Raw genomic sequence first — 17753 nt, 5'->3', positions numbered from 1 at the left:
TGATTATACTCAGTGTGAAGATGATAACAAGGCATAATGCCTTCTTCAGTTCAGTAAGTTGTGTGATATTTAGATAAAATTAGATCTCCTTCTGTATTTCAGCATGTTCCAGAGGTCCGAGTCCTCTCACAATGGGACCCCAAGACACTCTACCAGTGGCAGCCGCCTTCACGGAGACCATCAGCGCCTACTTTAAAGGAGCAGATCCAACTAGGTAAGCCTGCAGGGCATATTTTAAAGTCAGATTTTGAATTTAGCTCATGTTTAGTTAAAATTTGTTGAATTTAATGTTTTTCTCTCGTGTCTTGCTGTGTGTTGTAGGTGTTTGGTGAAGATCACTGGTGAGATGGTGCTGTCTTTCCCAGCAGGGATCACCAGACACTTCTCCAGCCACCCCAGTCCACCAGTGCTGACCTTCACCATCAGCCAGTACAGTCAGCTGGACCAGGTCCTTCCCAACCCACAGCTGCTGTGCTGGTAATACAACACCTGTAACTAGTGAATGAATTGTTCAGTTGAACCAGGCTTTTTAATGATTGTCAACCAGTTTTAGAAATAGTTTGTAATCATACCACTGTAAAGGAGAACTTTGCTTGAGAGTAGAACTTAGGTGAGTGATGTTGAAATTAAAGTTGTCTCAATATTAAAATAATGGCTGATACCAATAAACCAATATTTAAGCTTTCAATCACCAATCAGAAACCTCCATTTGGCAGAAGTAGGTTCAGAGACATGCGTCGGAGTGTTTTAAAGGTTTAAAATGACCAAGCCATAACAATAAAGGCTTTTTAACCTTTCTAAAGAGTGTGCCTTGGTTGTCCTGAATCTTTTCCACATATGATTATCCCATTGAAAGAGCACCTCAAGCTAACATTTTGAGTCCTGGAAGCGCTCCTCTACAGACATTTGATAAACCAATATTTATGTTTATGTTATGGTCAGTATTACAAATTATATATTATTTTCTCTAAATGTATTAAAAACAAAACACTAAAAACTAAATGCTACTGTCACTAACCGGTTGTTGAGAACACACAACGAAAAAGTTTAGATTCAAAAGTCTTTGAGTAACAGGAAACGTACGTAACAACCGTTATACACTGATGAGACCAATTGAGAACAGAGACACTGGAACTTAGGGGCTGTTTACATGACATTGTTTTCAACTAAAAACGTAAAATTTTAGCTGTTCATTCAGACGACAACAGCTTTTGGGAGTCAGAAAATGCAAAGTTTTGAAAACGGGTTTCAAAGTGCAAGTTAACGGTCTCTGTGTAAACAACAAAAACTTGAATTTGTGAAAAGATGACGTCATTAACGTGTATTACGTGTTCAATCTATAGTGTTTCATCGCCATCTAATGGCCTGGTAGCAAAATACAGCGTTTTTAGTTGTTTTCGCGGATCCGTGTGAATGGGGATCGTTTTGACAATAGTGTCATCTGTACACAGAAAATGTTTTAAGCATGTCGTTGAAGTGTAAACGTACCCTAAAAATCAAAAGCAAACAAAGATAATCAAACTCGCACAGCTGAACTGAATTATGAATCAAATCAGTAACCAAGGGGAACTAACTGCGGCACCGACAGGCAGGGAAAAACAGACAGAAAGCGAACTAAAAAAGAACAGAACTGACAGCTACAAGCAAATTTAGCCATCACGGCATTATAATGTACAGTATGGAAAATATATATTCATTTTTAATTCTACTAAAGATTATATTTAATTTTATTGAATTATTGATGTTGATTAACTGTAAGCATTAGATGACATCTAATAGGTAATCTAAATGTAAAAATGGGGAAAATTAGCTTGAACAGTTAAAAATCCGCTGAAAATCAGCTGATGTTGAATCAAACAATATATCAAACAATAAACAGTACAGATACATTTAAAAATTGTAATATCGGCTAATAACCGATATGGTATAATGTTCATCCCTAGTTGGAACTGTAGACAATGTAACATAGCTTTTGAATAAATAGCTATTGTATAACTGTTATTATTGTTAAAGGGGTGGTTGATTATGATTTCACTTTTCTAACTTTAGTTAGTTTGTAATGTTGCTGTTTGAGCATAAACAACATCTGCAAAGTTACAACGCTCAAAGTTCAAAGCAAAGAGAGATATTTTCGTTTACAGAAATTTCTTTTTAAGGGCTACAACAAACGGCTGGTAGGAACTACACGACATTCCTCCCGGGTTAGTGACATCACCAACCCTAAAATTTACATAAACCCCGCCCCCTGAACATGATTTATAGATGATCAAGACAGAATATGCTAATCAATGACTAGAAGATAACTACACATAAGCTACATAAATTCATCAAATAACCATTCAGAAATGTTGTCTACATGTTGTCACTTCTTCTTGAGTCTCTCCATCTTTCTGACTCCGGTTTGAACATAAAAGGCTAAACGTTTTTTTAATTTTCAGTGCATGTCTGTGTGAGTGCAAACTGTTGTAGCTCCACCCTCTGTGCCGGGAGCAGCAGCTCATTTGCATTTAAAGGGACAGACACAAAAACGGTGCGTTTTTGCTCACCCTCAAAAATTGACAACTTTAACATGCTATATAAAAATATCTGGGGGGTATTTTGAGCTAAAACTTCACATACACATATCAGAGACTTATTTTACATCTTGTGAAAAGGGCATTATACCACCCCTTTAACTAAAACATAAAAAATAGAGGGAAAAACTTAACCTTAAAAAAATATATAGAAATCATGACTTGGAAACTAACTGAAAAAAATGAAGTTGAAGTGCTAAAATTACTAATAAAAGAAAAACAAAAATCAGAACTGATAAAAGGCTATTTAGAAATATCAATAATACTATAGTAGTATCTAAATAATACTAATATAACAATGCTATATAAATAACAGTTACTTAATACTTTTTCACTGCACATAAATGCTTCTGATAAAAAACTTCTGGGAACTCATTAGAATGACTCAGATGAATCAATTAATCATTTTTTAAACCAGTTCTTTGAAATAAACATTCACTAAACTGCCGTTATTGTCCAATAATTCTGAATTTTATAAAAATAAAAGGTTTATTGTTTAGTGACAAACCAATATACCGGTACTTTGTCCAGTCTGATATATATTGGCCCTATATTGGTCATTTTGAGATGATCTGCATCAGTTAACTAACCTATTAACAAGAGTGGTCATTTTACAGACTTGCAGACATTAAGTTGAAGATGATTTAAATATGTTAAATATGTTTTTTAATATTTTTTGTTTAGTGATTATACAGTAAATGTAAATATTGTGTGAAACTGAATTCATTTAAATTCAGCTAATTTCAATACATTTTATTTGCTATTATTAAAGTGCAGTGTCATTATATCAGCCTTATATAATAGCCTTTGACTACTCTGCTCTCTAGATATCAGCTTTGGTCTTGACCAACATTTTAAAGCCCTTTTGAGATAGCATTATTTGAACGTGAATATTTCCATCCTGCAGCGACACCACACCACCTACAGGTGACGCGAAGGAGTTCTGGGTGAATATGCCAAACTTGTTGAGTCACCTAAAGAAAGTGGCTGAGCAGAGGCCACAGGCCACGTATTACAATGTGGACATGCTGAAGTACCAGGTGGGATTTTGCATATAAACATGATCTGTGAGGATCTACATCATTTAAAGGGGTCATGACATGGATTTTTCTTTTATTATTTTAATGTTTCTTGAGGTTCATTTATAATGTCAATAAAGGTTTTTTGCACACACACAAAAAAAAAAAAAAAATATATATATATGTGTGTGTGGAAAAATTATTATTTTCAACCCTCATTGTCTGAAATGTTCCGTTTTTAAGGGGCGGCTCCTTTAAAGGTTTGTTAGTAAATGCCCACTGTTATGATTGGCTGACATTATCCATATAATACCTTAATTTACAAACAAAGCATTATGAAATCGTTTTCTTATGGTTTGCGATGTAGCTGAGGTCAGATCCTGTACAGTTCAATGCTTCATCTGTCAACAAAAGTTTTTTTGCGAACTCTCCATTATACTGTGCCTCATTTGCAAAACAATCTGCAGTCAAATGCTCCAACCAAACATATAAACCTCCATGATGCCATTAAAAATAAACCATCCACTTGTTCCTGACACTGGGCAAATTTGATTTCTCATGGCATGACCCCTTTAAACCTGAATCTGGTCATCCTCTCTATAGTAGTGTAAGATATTTGAGATTTGTCCTTCCAGGTGTCCACTCAAGGGATCCAGTCCACGCCGCTGAACCTTGCGGTGAGCTGGCGTGGTGATGCCAGCAGCACAGACCTCAGGATAGACTATAAATACAACACAGAGGCCATGGCCACTCCCACACCACTCACCAACATCCACTTCATGGTAGCTGTGGATGGTGGCGTGAACAAACTCCAGGCCATGCTTCCACCTGCCACCTGGTAAGGATCTATCAAGAAAATCACTCTAAAAAAATCAACAGCAGTGTGTTGATGTATTGTAATGTTTCCTCATTCCTTGCTTCTAAAGGAACCCAGAGACGCAGAAAATTGCGTGGAAGATCCCAGAGCTCTCACAGAGGTCTGAAAATGGAGGTAAATCCCCTTTAGATGTTAACTGGTTGGAAGGGAAGCCCTCTAAAAGCTTTGCTAGAACGTTTAGCTCATGTTGGCAACTGTACAATGTGGTACAACTGGCAGAATGCCCTAATGGCAGTAAATTGAATCACAACTAAGGCCATTTTTACACCTGGTATTAAGATGCGTTTTGGTCGATCGGATCACAAGTAGATGAGGGAGACACATTCCCGTTTACACCTGATGTTTTAATCCGTCTCTTTTGTCCACTTTCAACCACTTCTGTCCTGATTTCTTTGAGGGGAGGGTCTATGGGTGGGTAAATGTATGGGATTTTTCAGATCTTGCGATCTAATGAACGAAATAAGCTCACACAATTCACATATGAACGTGACCGGAGACAATGTAAAAACATACGGAGAGCATCAGCTTTCGTTTCTGCTCTGACAGCCGCAAGATCACGCCGAACGCTTTGAGTGCGTGTTAGAAATCAGGAATGGTGACATTGGTGAGAGAACATTGTGCTTGGTATGTTTTTCGTCTTTAAACCAAACTTGGGTCTCCAACCATTAAATACAATTAAATATCCAATAGCAGCTCATATTTATCGTAAACAACGCTGCATTTGGCACAGTCTTTATAATTTATTTTAAAAGCATAGCTACTGTATATTATTCTTAATACTGTTTTTATTCTTAACTAAAGTTATTAAAATTTTAGAATAAAACTTTTTTTGAAAAATCTGAAATGTTGCCTTGGCAGTTAATTGAAATAAAATAAGTTTAAGTTGAAGAACTAAAATGACTCAAATTAAAACTGAAATTAAAATAAATTAAAGCTATATAGAAATATTTTTTAAAAATGAATAAAACTGACAAAGGCATAAAAAGCATTAAAATTAAAAGCAAAGTTGAAAGTAGAAAACTAAAAATATTATATAAATAGTAAAACAGTAGTGCTTAATAATAATAATAAAATACAAAGATACAAGACTGTATGGCAGCTTTGAATCGAATTAAAAAAGAAAAATCTTGTATAAAAACACCCTAAACCGCAGCTAGATCATTGATGAAAGGCTGTCGAAGTTGTTTTTTCCTTCTGCCAGCTGAGCAGATGAAACGTCTCCATTCACTGCAGAGGCTTGACATCAGCGGAAGACAAACTGAAAATGGAAATGCTCTTTTTATTGTTAATCAGTGTGTTTATAGACAAACCCTAATGATATTTAAAACCAAATTTAAAAAGGGATTTTTGCATTGTGCGTATAGAATAAAAATTTTAAACATTCTGTCATCATTTACTCACCCTCATGTTGTTCTAAACCTGTATGACTTTGTTTCTTCTGTGGGACAGAATAAGATATTTTTAAAAATGTCATGGAGTCCAATCATCTTCTGTGTTCTGCAAAAGGTGAAAATCTGACATTTGTAAGGTGAAAATATTGTTTCGTGTATTTATTCATAATCATGAACATATGTTAATGTCTATTGAACTGCACATCATATTATGTTACCTTTGTAAGCCTTTGTTTATTAGCCAACTAGCTTAGCGTAGCATTAACTGGTCAAGAACAGCTCTTTTGTTTAACTAGAACAAAATAACACACTACGTTTTTGATCAGGCATTGCCCGACGAAGGAATTCTGTGAGGGGAGAGGAAGTTTCATGGCAACTGAGTTGCAGTGACAAAAGTATTGAGGGCTGCAGGAATGAGTCCTAAAACCTGGAGACAAGCTAGCATTTTTAAACTGCAACGCGTCTGAAATCAATTGGGTTTTTTAATGACTTTTTGGTTAATTGCCTGAAATAGAGTGTGTGGTTAATATTTTCACGTTTTATTCTACGACATAAAATACATCAGTATTACCCCCCTTGTCCCTTTTTATTTAAAGGATTTACTTGTCTTGAAAAAGGCGGTTGTTTACAAACGGGACTGCAGAGGTTGTCTAGGACATTAAACGTCATGGAAAACTCGTCTACTCACTAGTCTGCTTTCACAGCCTCAATGTGTTTATACTTGCGCTCTTGCAAACTATTCTAAATCAAACTTTCCAAATTGTGTTGGAAATTTGTAGGAAGCTTAATGGTGGTGATGTTGCAGACATTCAACAATGATGTAGTTTGTTTATAGTCTGACTTTTCACTTCTGGTGATTTGTATTTAGGCTTCAAAATTCATAATTCAGAGGGTTTTTTTCCGGCAATAATCCAAAAAGTAATGTAAAAATCCTACTGGCTTTTTGTCGACGATCCCAGGGTGATGCTGACTTCCGGGTTGGTCTACAGTAATACAGTACGCCATCCCTGCAACACTCTATACGGTGTGGATGGCAAAATAGAAATATATTGTTTAGCGAAGAACAATAAATCATAAAATATTCAGGCAGTTGTACAGTTGTAGAAACTTCATTGCACGGTTAAAGGGATAGTTCACCCAAAAATGTTGACATTTTGTCATCATGTACTCAAAAGTGTTGGTGTCAAGACAGTTGACGGTAGCCATTGACTTGCATAGTATTTTTTTCCTAATATGAAAGAGAAATTGGGTCCGTGAACTGTTTGATTACCAACATTCTTCAAAATATCTTCTTTTGTGTTCAGCAGATAAAAAAGAAACTCATACAGGTTTGGAACAACTTTTTGGGTGAACTATCCCTTTAAATGTTAAACGATGAAGTTAACTGGAATGTTGCAGAGATTATATTTAGTTATTAAAAAACAACAACACTTAAGCACACTTATGTGGCCACATTTCCACAGATCCAGGTTTTGTGCTGTAGTCATTGGTATTAACCTCATAAATATGCAAATACGAATGTTAACAAATGTACAGTGTGAAGAAACAGTGTGGTAGGATATATATCTGTAATGTCCTGTCATTGTGTGTCCGTGTGCCAGGGGTTGGCGCTCTCCTGGCCCGCTTCCAGTTAGCCGACGGCCCCAGTCGACCATCGCAGCTGGTTGTGCAGTTCACCAGTGAGGGCTGCACTCTGTCTGGCTGTGATTTTCAACTTGTAGGTTCAGGCTATAGACTATCCTTGGTTAAAAAAAGGTTTTCTGCAGGTATGTCTTTTTAAGAAATATATTTGTTCATTTGCAAAGAAGCAAAAAGGGCTTTTCACTATGGAAGGCATTTTCTGCCAAATTTAAATAAATAAATTAAATGATTAAAATGAAAATTAAAACCAGATTAATGATTTCATTACAGAAAACGTGTACTAGAATAAGCCACACCCACTCATTAACATAGAATTTGCATGCAGGTTGTCTTTGAAAATGAAAATGAAAACTGTGAAATAAAAGAGGAATTAAAATGAAAACGAAAATTTACATTTGTATTTGAATTGTGTCACTATTATTGCGTGAGCGTTACTAAAGAGCATTGTAAAAACTGTATTTGCAGTTTCTTTTTCACGTTTGGCTTTTCATTTTAATATTGGCAGTCTTGCCTCGAGACTGTAGTGAAAATGAAATGTGAAATCACCAATTGCATTTTATTTTTCAATTTGACAGGGATAATGCTGTGAAAATGAAATCATTTAATTTCATTCTCAATTTTGTCACATTTTTTGCATACAGTTTTCTGTAATGAAATCGTTAATCTGGTTTTAATTTTCATTTTAATAATTTTATTTATTTATTTAAATTTGGCAGAAAATGCCTTCCATATTTCACTCTGTGCTCTGTGTTCAATCAATGACACTGACACCACAAATATTCAATTAAGGCCTTAAACCCAGTGTTTAGGAATGTACAGTGTGAAATACCAGGAATTAATTGTTGAATTAACTGATTCAAACATGATAAGCCCTAACGTTTATATTTTTTACAGTATCTGATATAAAAATGTGCTGTTTTTGTATTCCACAGGTAAATATCTGGCTGACAACTGACCCGGCTTCAGCGACGACCTGCTGGATGATGGGCTGTGAGTGGGACGTTAGGATGCTCTTTTGGCACTACAAAGACTTTCAAAAATGTTTTTAACGAAATTCCAGAAGTACAGCACTCAAAATCTCACTTACAATGTCTGGTGTAGAATATCATCAGTGCGTTCTGTGGGTGTGTGTGTGTGTGTGTGTATGTGAATATTAGCAAATATTTTGTGTGTATATGATAAAACTTCAGGACAAATGCAATACGTGGACTTTTTCCGCTGGGTTCTTGCAGAAGGCAGTTTTCTTTTTCACTTATTGCACATTCTCTCTTTCACTCAAACCAAACACACCTAGTGACATTACAATCTAATGATACCAGGGTTCACATAGGCTATAGGAACACACATGTCAGCAGTGTTTGGCTTTCTTTTAGTTATTTAGATCGATTCTAAACAATTCGATTGAACTATAATGAAGTCTCAATTCCCAAACAATGCTACAGATAACACTTCACAATGAGATACAGTTTGTTAACATTAGTGGATGTATTAAGCCCAGGACACACCAAACCGACAGTCGTTTTTGAGTGTCGGTCGGCTTAGTTTTTTCGGGTTCTTTGGGCTGATTCAGCTTGTCGAGAGAGAACTCTGATTGGCTGTTCAGCTTAGCGAACAAGTCAGTGCACGAGAATAACAACAGAGTTCTTTGACTTTGCCTTGGTGTGTCCTGGGCTTTAGGAATCAACAACATAGTTACAGCCTTTTTTAATCTAGGTTAATGTTAATTTCTGCATATACACTACCGTTCAAAAGTTTGTGGTCAGTAAGATTTTTTTTTTTTTTAAAGAAATTAATACTTTATTCAGCAAGGATGCATTAAAGTGATCAAAAGTGACAGTAAAGACATTTATGTTGTGATTTATGTTCCATTTTAAATAAATGCTGTTCTTTTGAACTCTCTATTCATCAAAGAATCCTAAAAAAAATGATCATGGGATCCACAAAAATATTAAGCAACATAACTGTTTTCAGAATTAATAAGTTAGCATATTAGAATGATTTCTGAAGGATCACGTGACACTGAAGACTGGAGTAATGATGCTGAAAATTCAGCAGAATAAATTACATTTTGAAATTCACTAAAATAGAGAAGAATTCTTTTAAATTGTAATATTTCACAATATTACTGTTTTTGCTGTATTTTTTATCAAATAAATGTATCCTTGGTGAGCATACAGAGATATATAAAATATATAAAAATATTTTTTTTTACTGACCACAAACATTTGTAGAAATCAACATTGTTGTATTATGAACAAATGTGAATTAACTATAGTAGTAAATGTATAAATGAACACATTAATCATACCTAGATTAATAATGTTGTAAAAATGTAAATGTGTTTTATTCTGGTTTTTTTTTTTTTTTTGTATTTATTAGTTTATGATGCCTAAAACATCAAGTAATGTTAGTGAATTAACTCTTGTTGTAAAGTCTTACCATCATGCAATTAGAAATGATGAGAAATGCAGACATGCTTCCACAGGATATTCTGTTTAATATCATCTTAAATTGTTCATATTAATTTGATGTTATTGGCGAAAACATGTTAGAATGCATCACTTCTCTCTAGTTGGCCCTTTTGTTAAACTAAGTGCTTAAACATGAATGTGAGTATTACATTCATAATTCATGCAAAAAAGTGATGCCTACTTAATATTTTTCTCAATTTCTTTCAATCGTTTATTTTAGGAAAATGAAACTCCATTTGTGTCAGGGATGCAGAATTCCTTAAGGCGAAATAAACTTAAGGAACTGGTCAAATATAAAATATTTTCCTTTTGGTTTTCCACAATGTGGATTTTATTTTCCCAAAACATTGTACTGTAGCAATATTTAAAGATAATGTGTAAAAATGTAAAATAGAAATTGTTAAACATGTATCCAACTGGATACAGAGTTTCTATGTCTTGTCATAGAACCGATTTCATGTCAGGATATTGTTGGTATTTACAGTTCATGGTGGCACTTTATTTTTATTTATTAATGTTTTAAAATACATGTAATTTATTTTATGCCTAGTTCTGTGGTTTGTAATGGATTCCGAACACTCATTAGACTGTTTTATTGTTCAAAGAGGGAAAGAAACAACAATGGACTAGTAGTACAGAAGAACATTAATCACATCCTTTCATTTATCACTTCCTTGTACTGTATTGTGTTGTCAACTCGCATATTTTGGTAAGTAGGGAAATGCTCATCTTTATTCTACATGATTTTTCTTTGCTGACACTTCGTCACAAGACTCATATGTGGATCATTGCCTTTAAAACTGTGAGATTATCCATCCAAGTGTATAAAAACGTTTTCTAGAAAAGCCTCAAATATCTCTAGTTGTAGAGATATAGTTTGGGAATATACAGTACATGATGTTCCTGGATAATCTTCAGTTATGTGCTTTGGCTAATGTGGTTTTGGATAAGTGACACATTATTTCTGCCATTAATTAAGTGTACTTTATTTCAGTGTTTTGGATGCCTTACCTGACCTTAAATGTGGAGCGATGGATAGACAACTGCTGCTTGCGGAAGGTTCATTCCTGTTAAAACAAGTCTCTCATTTTATAAAATGTGTATTTATTACTTTTTATCCCACGGATGTTGTGGTATTGTGTTTGTCAGCTGACTTTCATCTTGTTCGTTCATCGTTCAGAAAATGGAATATGCAAACATTTCATGCATAGAATAAACCTCTCCCCAGAATTTAAGAGAATATAGAGACTGAAAATGCTAAATATATCAAAAATGAAAATAATGTAATGTCTTGGAAATAAAATCAAGAAATTCATGTTTAACATTCTTGGCTTCTTGTTTAAAGTCATTGTCACCAACACAATATATGCACTTAAACTAAAACTCTTGCAGATAACAATAAGAACTTTGCATTTCTTGTTGCAGGGATAAAATTACTAGTATAGCAAACATACTCAACACTATGGTTTAACAGAACTACATAAAGTAAGTATAGTTTAGTTTAGTTTTGTTTCCTTTGAATTAGGCTAGTTTAAAAAAAAACATTATTATGAAATAGTGTATATTCAGAACTGTGTTCAATATAAAAGCTTTCAGAAAGCGTTGCTCAACAATTTGATTAATCCGAAATCACACTATAAATAATTTTTGCTTATAAGCAATAATTGAGTCACGTGTACGTAACCAAGCAAAGTCGGCATTACCAAAATCCCTTTATAGTCCAGTCATTTTATGAAAAAAGGTTGAACAAATTGCAACAGAAGCAAACTCAACTGATTTTGTAACCTCAATATGTCCTGTGTAAGGAAAAAAAAAGTCCAGAAGAATCCCATTAGGGGGAAGTTTCGAAAAAGACCCAAATATAGCCTATTCATACGCCTATTCATTTTTTATTTTTAACCTTTAGATATCACCATGAAAGTTGATTGCTTACATCAAGACAAACAAAAAATGTATTACAAGTTTTTTGAAATTGTTTGTTAACATGGACAAATGGTGCATAATCTAATTATGTATATGCTAATTTGCATAAATACCACAACAGATCTAAACATTGGGTATAGCCAGGTGAAAATGTCTTGTTGAATCTTGTTGACACATAACAGTAAAATACTTGATGTTAAGGTCTGAATGGAACCCATTACGGCTACCCATGAGCATTAATACATAGAGGCAGGAAGAAGTACTTTAAACCAGCCTTTATTAATTATTATTGCAGAGATTGGGTTTGGGGCTGGGTCCGTGGGACTGTTTCTGGGGATTCACTTTTTATTTTTCCTACCTTTTGTCTTCTGCATTCTCCTTACCATTGTCTCCTGTTCTTCCCTCAGACTCGTCCCCCAGAAACAGTCCCACAGACCCAGCCCCAAACCCAATCTCTTAAAAATGAATAAAGGCTGGTTTCTAAAGTACTTCTTCCTGCCTCTATGTATTAATGCTTATGTTATGGGTAGCCTAAATGGGTTCCATTCAGACCTTAACATTAAGTATTTTACTGTTATGTGTCAACAAGATTCAACAAGACATTTTCACCTGGCTATACCCAATGTTTAGATCTGTTGTGGTATTTATGCAAATTAGCACATACGTAATTAGATTATGCACGTTTGTCCATGTCCGTTTGTTAACAGGCGATTTAAAAAAACTTGTAATACATTTTTTGTTGTATTATTACATTTTTTGTTTGTCTTGATGTAAGTAATCAACTCAGTAATTTTCATGGTGATATCTAAAGGTTAAAAAATTTACCCTATTCACGCAAGAAAAAAAATGAATAGGCGTATGAATAGGCTATATTTGGGTCTTTTTCGAAACTTTCCCCTAAAGGGATTCTTCGGGACTTTTTTTTTCCTTACTCAGGACATATTGAGGATACAAAATCAGTTGAGTTTGCTTCTGTTGCAATTTGTTCAAGGTTAACCCCCATTTTGGCTTAAAATGACTGGACTATTAAGTGTTATTCTATAGTCTTTGGCATTACACAATCAGCTTTTCAAATCTAAACATTTCGTTGATTTGGTCGCCATAGAATTCGTAATGGAATATCGCTGGCAGGACAAGCCACCTAAAGTGAAAATGAAATCCACTGTTGTCAAGGCAACGTTTGTCAACAAGCCTGTGACGGTCCTTAGCATTTCCGGTTTGTGGAAAAGACGCTTCAAAGCGGTAAGTGCATTTTGCTGCGATGCAATAAAAGTTATGTAGCCTACAAGTATTTTAGTTTATATTATAATATATTCTATCGAGAGAAACAAGCTTTAAATACACTAATATATGTTTTTAGTGCTTTACCAATGTACATGTAAATGTCTTTTGTATGTCTTTCGTAGAATTGCAGTCGACTTTTCCGCAAAATGTCTGATTTAGCGAAAGAGAAAGCAGCACGTCTGCTGAAGAAGCGTGGAAGTGTGTCTTCTCTCAGCAGTCATGAAGTCAGAGCTATGACCTTTGGCAGAAAAAAGGAGTGAGTTACTGTCATTTACTAACTCACATATCAAAATAATAGTAAAAGGGAAAAAGTGTAAATATGTATGTATCATAAAGTAGCATTTGTTTTTCTCTGTAGCTCTATCAGCACTGTGTCCTACATGGAAGAGCCTGGGCATCATGATGATATCCCACGACCTACAGTACAAATGGAGAACACCTATCGGCTCAGTGAGTCTCTTTTCCTTGACAGTGATATATGGAGATACTAATATCACCAAACAAATGATAGACATAAAGATCCACCAAAATGATGAATTCCTGTTCTGCAGTATATTTTCATGTCTTTGTTGTATGTGTCTTAATATATTAAATGGAATATGAATTTTTCGTCAATTAAGTGAACATCATTGCTGTACACTGGTAGGGTAAGTCCGGGGAAGATGAATAATTCAAATAAAATATTTTGTTCCCCTGACCATAGATGACACAAAATCTTATCTCAGCACTTTTGATGAATGGCTAAAGTATCAACAAATGTTGATATTCAGATGAAATGACTAAATTAAAAATAGCTATTTATTAAGTGGAAACAACTTTGAGATTAGGCTTAATTGATCTAATTTTGTGTCTAAATATTATTCAGTTTTCCATTTTCCATTTCAGACATCTTTGTTTTCATTAAAACCTATAGGTTAGTTGAGTGAAATTATTCAGTTTGCATGCATAGTGTTGCTGTTATGACATATTCAAATAAAATATGGGCTAATAAATATGTAAATATTAATAGGCCTGTATATAAGTCATAGAATAATTTGACCTTTCAGATGAATCTCTTTGATTCTGCTTTGTCTGTCATCAGTTATTTGATTATTCAACTAAATTGTCAAAATTAAATAGTTGGTTTAGTATTTTATGTTAATGACACTTTAAAATATATAATATCTATATATCAAAGTAATTTATACACTCTGTGAAAGTTAAGTCAGGGGAGCTTTTTACCCCAGTAGTGGGCCTCTTTGAATAATTTTTCATTTTGTTCTATAACAACTAAATTAGCAAATGTTTCTGTTTATTTCCTTTAATAACACATTGACTGATGCATCATCATCATGCGCATTCTAAATTTATATATAAATATGTTACAATTTAAAAGGAAATATTCTATTTTTCCCCCATTTCTTTAACCAAAATGTTTTAAATAAAGCATTTAGTTTTATATAATTTCATAGAAATACTTCTTCAAACTGCACCACAAGCATATTAGTTTTTAGTTACGGAGGAATAATAGGACAGAAAGAAGTTGATTCATACATTTAAATGTATGTGGTTGAGATTATCACAGGCTATGAGGTCAAATATATAATTTGCTAGTTATCTTGTGCAGTAATGTGCATTTTATGAGTTCTATATATCAGTAATTCGCTGTAAATATTGGAGCAGCCCCCGCACGACGTTTCCCAGTGATAACAGTCAAAGACATTCTGAAGGACGTGTTGACCAGCTACCTGCAGGAGGAGAAATATGAGCCCGAGCTGTGCAGGCAGATGACCAAGACCATCTCTGAGGTGCAAAATCCTTGCTTTTAATTAATTACATGACAGATCAATAAACTAAACATTGACTTATTGTATTTAGCACAAGCATGTTGAAGTTATAAATATAGAAACATGCATACAAATTGAATGAATATATAGTATGGGCTGCTGAAATCTTTATTGTTATTTCAGGTTGTCAAGGCCAGGGTTAAAGATTTGATGATTCCTCGCTATAAGTTCATAGTCGTCATCAGCATTGGTCAGATCAGAGACCAGAACATTCGTATGGGGAGCAGGTGCCTGTGGGATGAGACACGCGACAATCTCTCCTCGCATACTTTCAAAAACAGCTCGCTCTTTGCCACCGCGACTGTCTATGGTGTCTATTTTGAATGAGTCTGTAAGAACAGACCTTAGTCAGGGTTGTGCCATATTTCATTTTTGACAGGAATGAAACCGAGGCGTTCAATGGATTCTACTTTTGTTTAACAACATACCGATTGTTCAGCTTTCCAAAAACGTTTCAGTAGACAAAAGTTTGAAAGTTGTGAAAAGCATGTGATCTAGGACCTTTATACAGTGTGAGCCGTTAACTGTACGTCTATCCCTCACAACCTCCATTTCATCTCTGTTAAATTCGATATGGCCTCCAACCTGACTAAAGTCTATATCTGCTGGGTATTGGTGACAAGTGAATTTAGTGAATGAGCACCACATAGAGTAGTGGCCAAAAGTGCCGTCCGGCATAGGAAAATTGACATCTTTACCCTTTATTCATATATTATATTAGAAATGCATTAAAGATTTTGTAAGAATATAGCGTTGTGCTTGAGTCAATTGCTTTATTTTTGATAACGCATTGAAAATTTTTTGGCCAGGCTGTCACACAAAGAAATTCAGAACGCATGCAAAAACAATTTCAATATGCTTTTTCTTATATATATATATATATTTTTTTTTTGCCAAGTAATTTTGTCAACCATCAAAATTTGAGGAAAATATAATACACATATATATATATATATATATATATACATGAAAGGTCATTAAAAACAAATCTCCCCTCCGGACATCACTTTTGGCCACTACTGTACGTGCGCTCTGATCATTCTGAAGTTATTGCCTGTGATGCTATTTAATATTTATATAATAGAAGCACATACTGGACATGATAACGGATTTAACGGCCATTGTCTTAACAAGAAAACGATTTACCTCATATAAACAATTGGAAATATAAATCTCTTTCCGTGCATTGAGTTGAAATGTCATCAGTTAAATACCTCATTGTGTTTCATACCTCATTGTAAGTTAATAAATCTATATGTCAATATCATTTGTTTACTATTATTGATTTGTTTTGAGAACATAGACATATTTTCTTATATAGAAGTGTTTTCAAATATTATTAACTGTTTCAACTGCTATTGTTTGGCAATTAATTAATGGAAAATTTAATTGACAAAATATGAATTTATTGTACTAATGTTTCAAAGCCAGGTTGAGCTGTACAGTTGGTGCGGTATTTGTTATTAACTTAATATAATATTGTGTAACTCGGAAAACAACTATGTTTTCTTTATGTTTCCTATACAGAAAAATAGGCATTTGAAAATATGAACTTTTTTGGTGAACTTATTTTAAATGCCTCACTTATATTACACAGTTCTGATTCAGTATTTTCATGTAATGTTTATTACTGCATAGGAGAAAGCATAAAGCATCTCCATACTCCACTGTGTCTGTGAAGAGTAAAAATTCATGGATTTCCTCCCTGCCATGACCCTTGATCCCAGGTAAGACAAAACACTGGAACTGAATAATTTAGTTAAGAAATACTTCTTATTTCTACGTGGATTCCACACGTACCAGATGTGGGCCATTTTAGCCTGGATGCCAGCCGAACTTAGCCCCGCCCACACATTTTTTTAGGTCGGGAAGTTCTGACTAGAATCTGAGTATGACGACGTCAGGCTAGTGGGCCATCATGGCAGGAGGGAAATCCATGGATGTATTACTCTTCACAGACAGTGGAGTTTGGAGATACTTTCTGACTCTGGTGATGAATGGCATCATCCTCCTCTCTCCCTACATACACACTAATTTTTGAGACTATGTATCACTTCTCCATTCAAATAGGTGAGGTTTGAGACATGTACAGTAAGTTCATGATAATGAGAACTCTTGCTCAGTTGTATTATCTAATCAATCAGTTACACTCTTTAGGTGTGAGTATATGAATGCACTAGGAAATACTCCAGCTTAGGGGTGTATCAATATATCGTGTCACAATATATCGTAATACAAAAATGCAACATGTTTCGGTGCATGTCTCTTTAAATGATAATGAGCAACTGTTCACCCCACCCCTCTCTTCCATGGGGCGTGTCAAGACACATAAACTGCTGCCTTGGTGGACAGTATACAAATGGCTGAGGGCGTAAATATGCTAATTCGGGACAGTCCGTCAGTGGTCGTGGGCGGAGCATGGGCAATATGACATCATATTGCTCAGAAAATCCAAACGCTTGATCATTGAGAGTGTTTAGGCTTTTTGAGGATAAAAAAAAGGAGTGAATGTTTTTTTTTCATTGTAAGGTGAATGTGTCCACACACTGCGAAGACACATTTATATGCAAACACCATACAAAAGTGAATTTTGCATCCGATGACCCCTTTAACACTTTATTTCCCCATTTTTGGACATTTTATGTTTATTTATGTTAATAAATGCCTCTCCGAGGCCTGACACCACTCCCACTGTGTCTGTCGTTTGCTCCTCCCGCCACAGTTCACAGACATAACCGACTGTGTTTA

The 17753-nt window shown here is 34.7% G+C and overlaps 2 protein-coding genes across 2 annotated transcripts in view; both read left to right on the top strand.

The window, feature by feature from the left end:
• The window catches only part of sgip1b (SH3GL interacting endocytic adaptor 1b), a 36633-nt gene extending 25341 nt beyond the window's left edge, over positions 1 to 11292 (top strand). The window contains exons 17-23 of the mRNA XM_084119477.1: positions 103 to 214; positions 322 to 477; positions 3481 to 3613; positions 4228 to 4430; positions 4519 to 4583; positions 7462 to 7626; positions 8434 to 11292. Coding sequence (XP_083975603.1) covers positions 103 to 214; positions 322 to 477; positions 3481 to 3613; positions 4228 to 4430; positions 4519 to 4583; positions 7462 to 7626; positions 8434 to 8456 — 857 coding nt within the window. The 3' untranslated portion in view covers positions 8457 to 11292. The remainder of the gene's footprint in view (positions 1 to 102; positions 215 to 321; positions 478 to 3480; positions 3614 to 4227; positions 4431 to 4518; positions 4584 to 7461; positions 7627 to 8433) is intronic.
• A 1831-nt stretch (positions 11293 to 13123) lies between these two features.
• Positions 13124 to 17659, top strand: dynlt5 (dynein light chain Tctex-type family member 5). Its single transcript, XM_084119031.1, has 5 exons — positions 13124 to 13137; positions 13302 to 13435; positions 13538 to 13629; positions 14842 to 14966; positions 15129 to 17659. Exons 2-5 carry the CDS (start codon positions 13326 to 13328, stop codon positions 15330 to 15332), a joined length of 531 nt encoding a protein of 176 aa, XP_083975157.1. The 5' UTR covers positions 13124 to 13137; positions 13302 to 13325; the 3' UTR covers positions 15333 to 17659.
• The last annotated feature ends 94 nt before the right edge of the window (positions 17660 to 17753 follow it).

Source organism: Abramis brama, assembly GCF_963993115.1.
Source record: "Abramis brama genome assembly, chromosome: 7".
Classification (NCBI taxonomy): Eukaryota; Metazoa; Chordata; class Actinopteri; order Cypriniformes; family Leuciscidae; genus Abramis; species Abramis brama.
The sequence above is the reverse complement of the archived record's forward strand: the minus strand, read 5'-3'. Positions and strand labels throughout refer to the sequence as shown.

Bases quoted from the DNA above. Each gene is read 5' to 3' on its own strand.
- dynlt5 (XM_084119031.1), top strand. From the start codon at position 13,326: ATGTCTGATTTAGCGAAAGAGAAAGCAGCACGTCTGCTGAAGAAGCGT. The intron at 13,436-13,537 runs GTGAGTTACTGT...TTTTCTCTGTAG, and splicing joins ACCTTTGGCAGAAAAAAGGA to CTCTATCAGCACTGTGTCCT. The intron at 14,967-15,128 runs GTGCAAAATCCT...TTGTTATTTCAG, and splicing joins TGACCAAGACCATCTCTGAG to GTTGTCAAGGCCAGGGTTAA.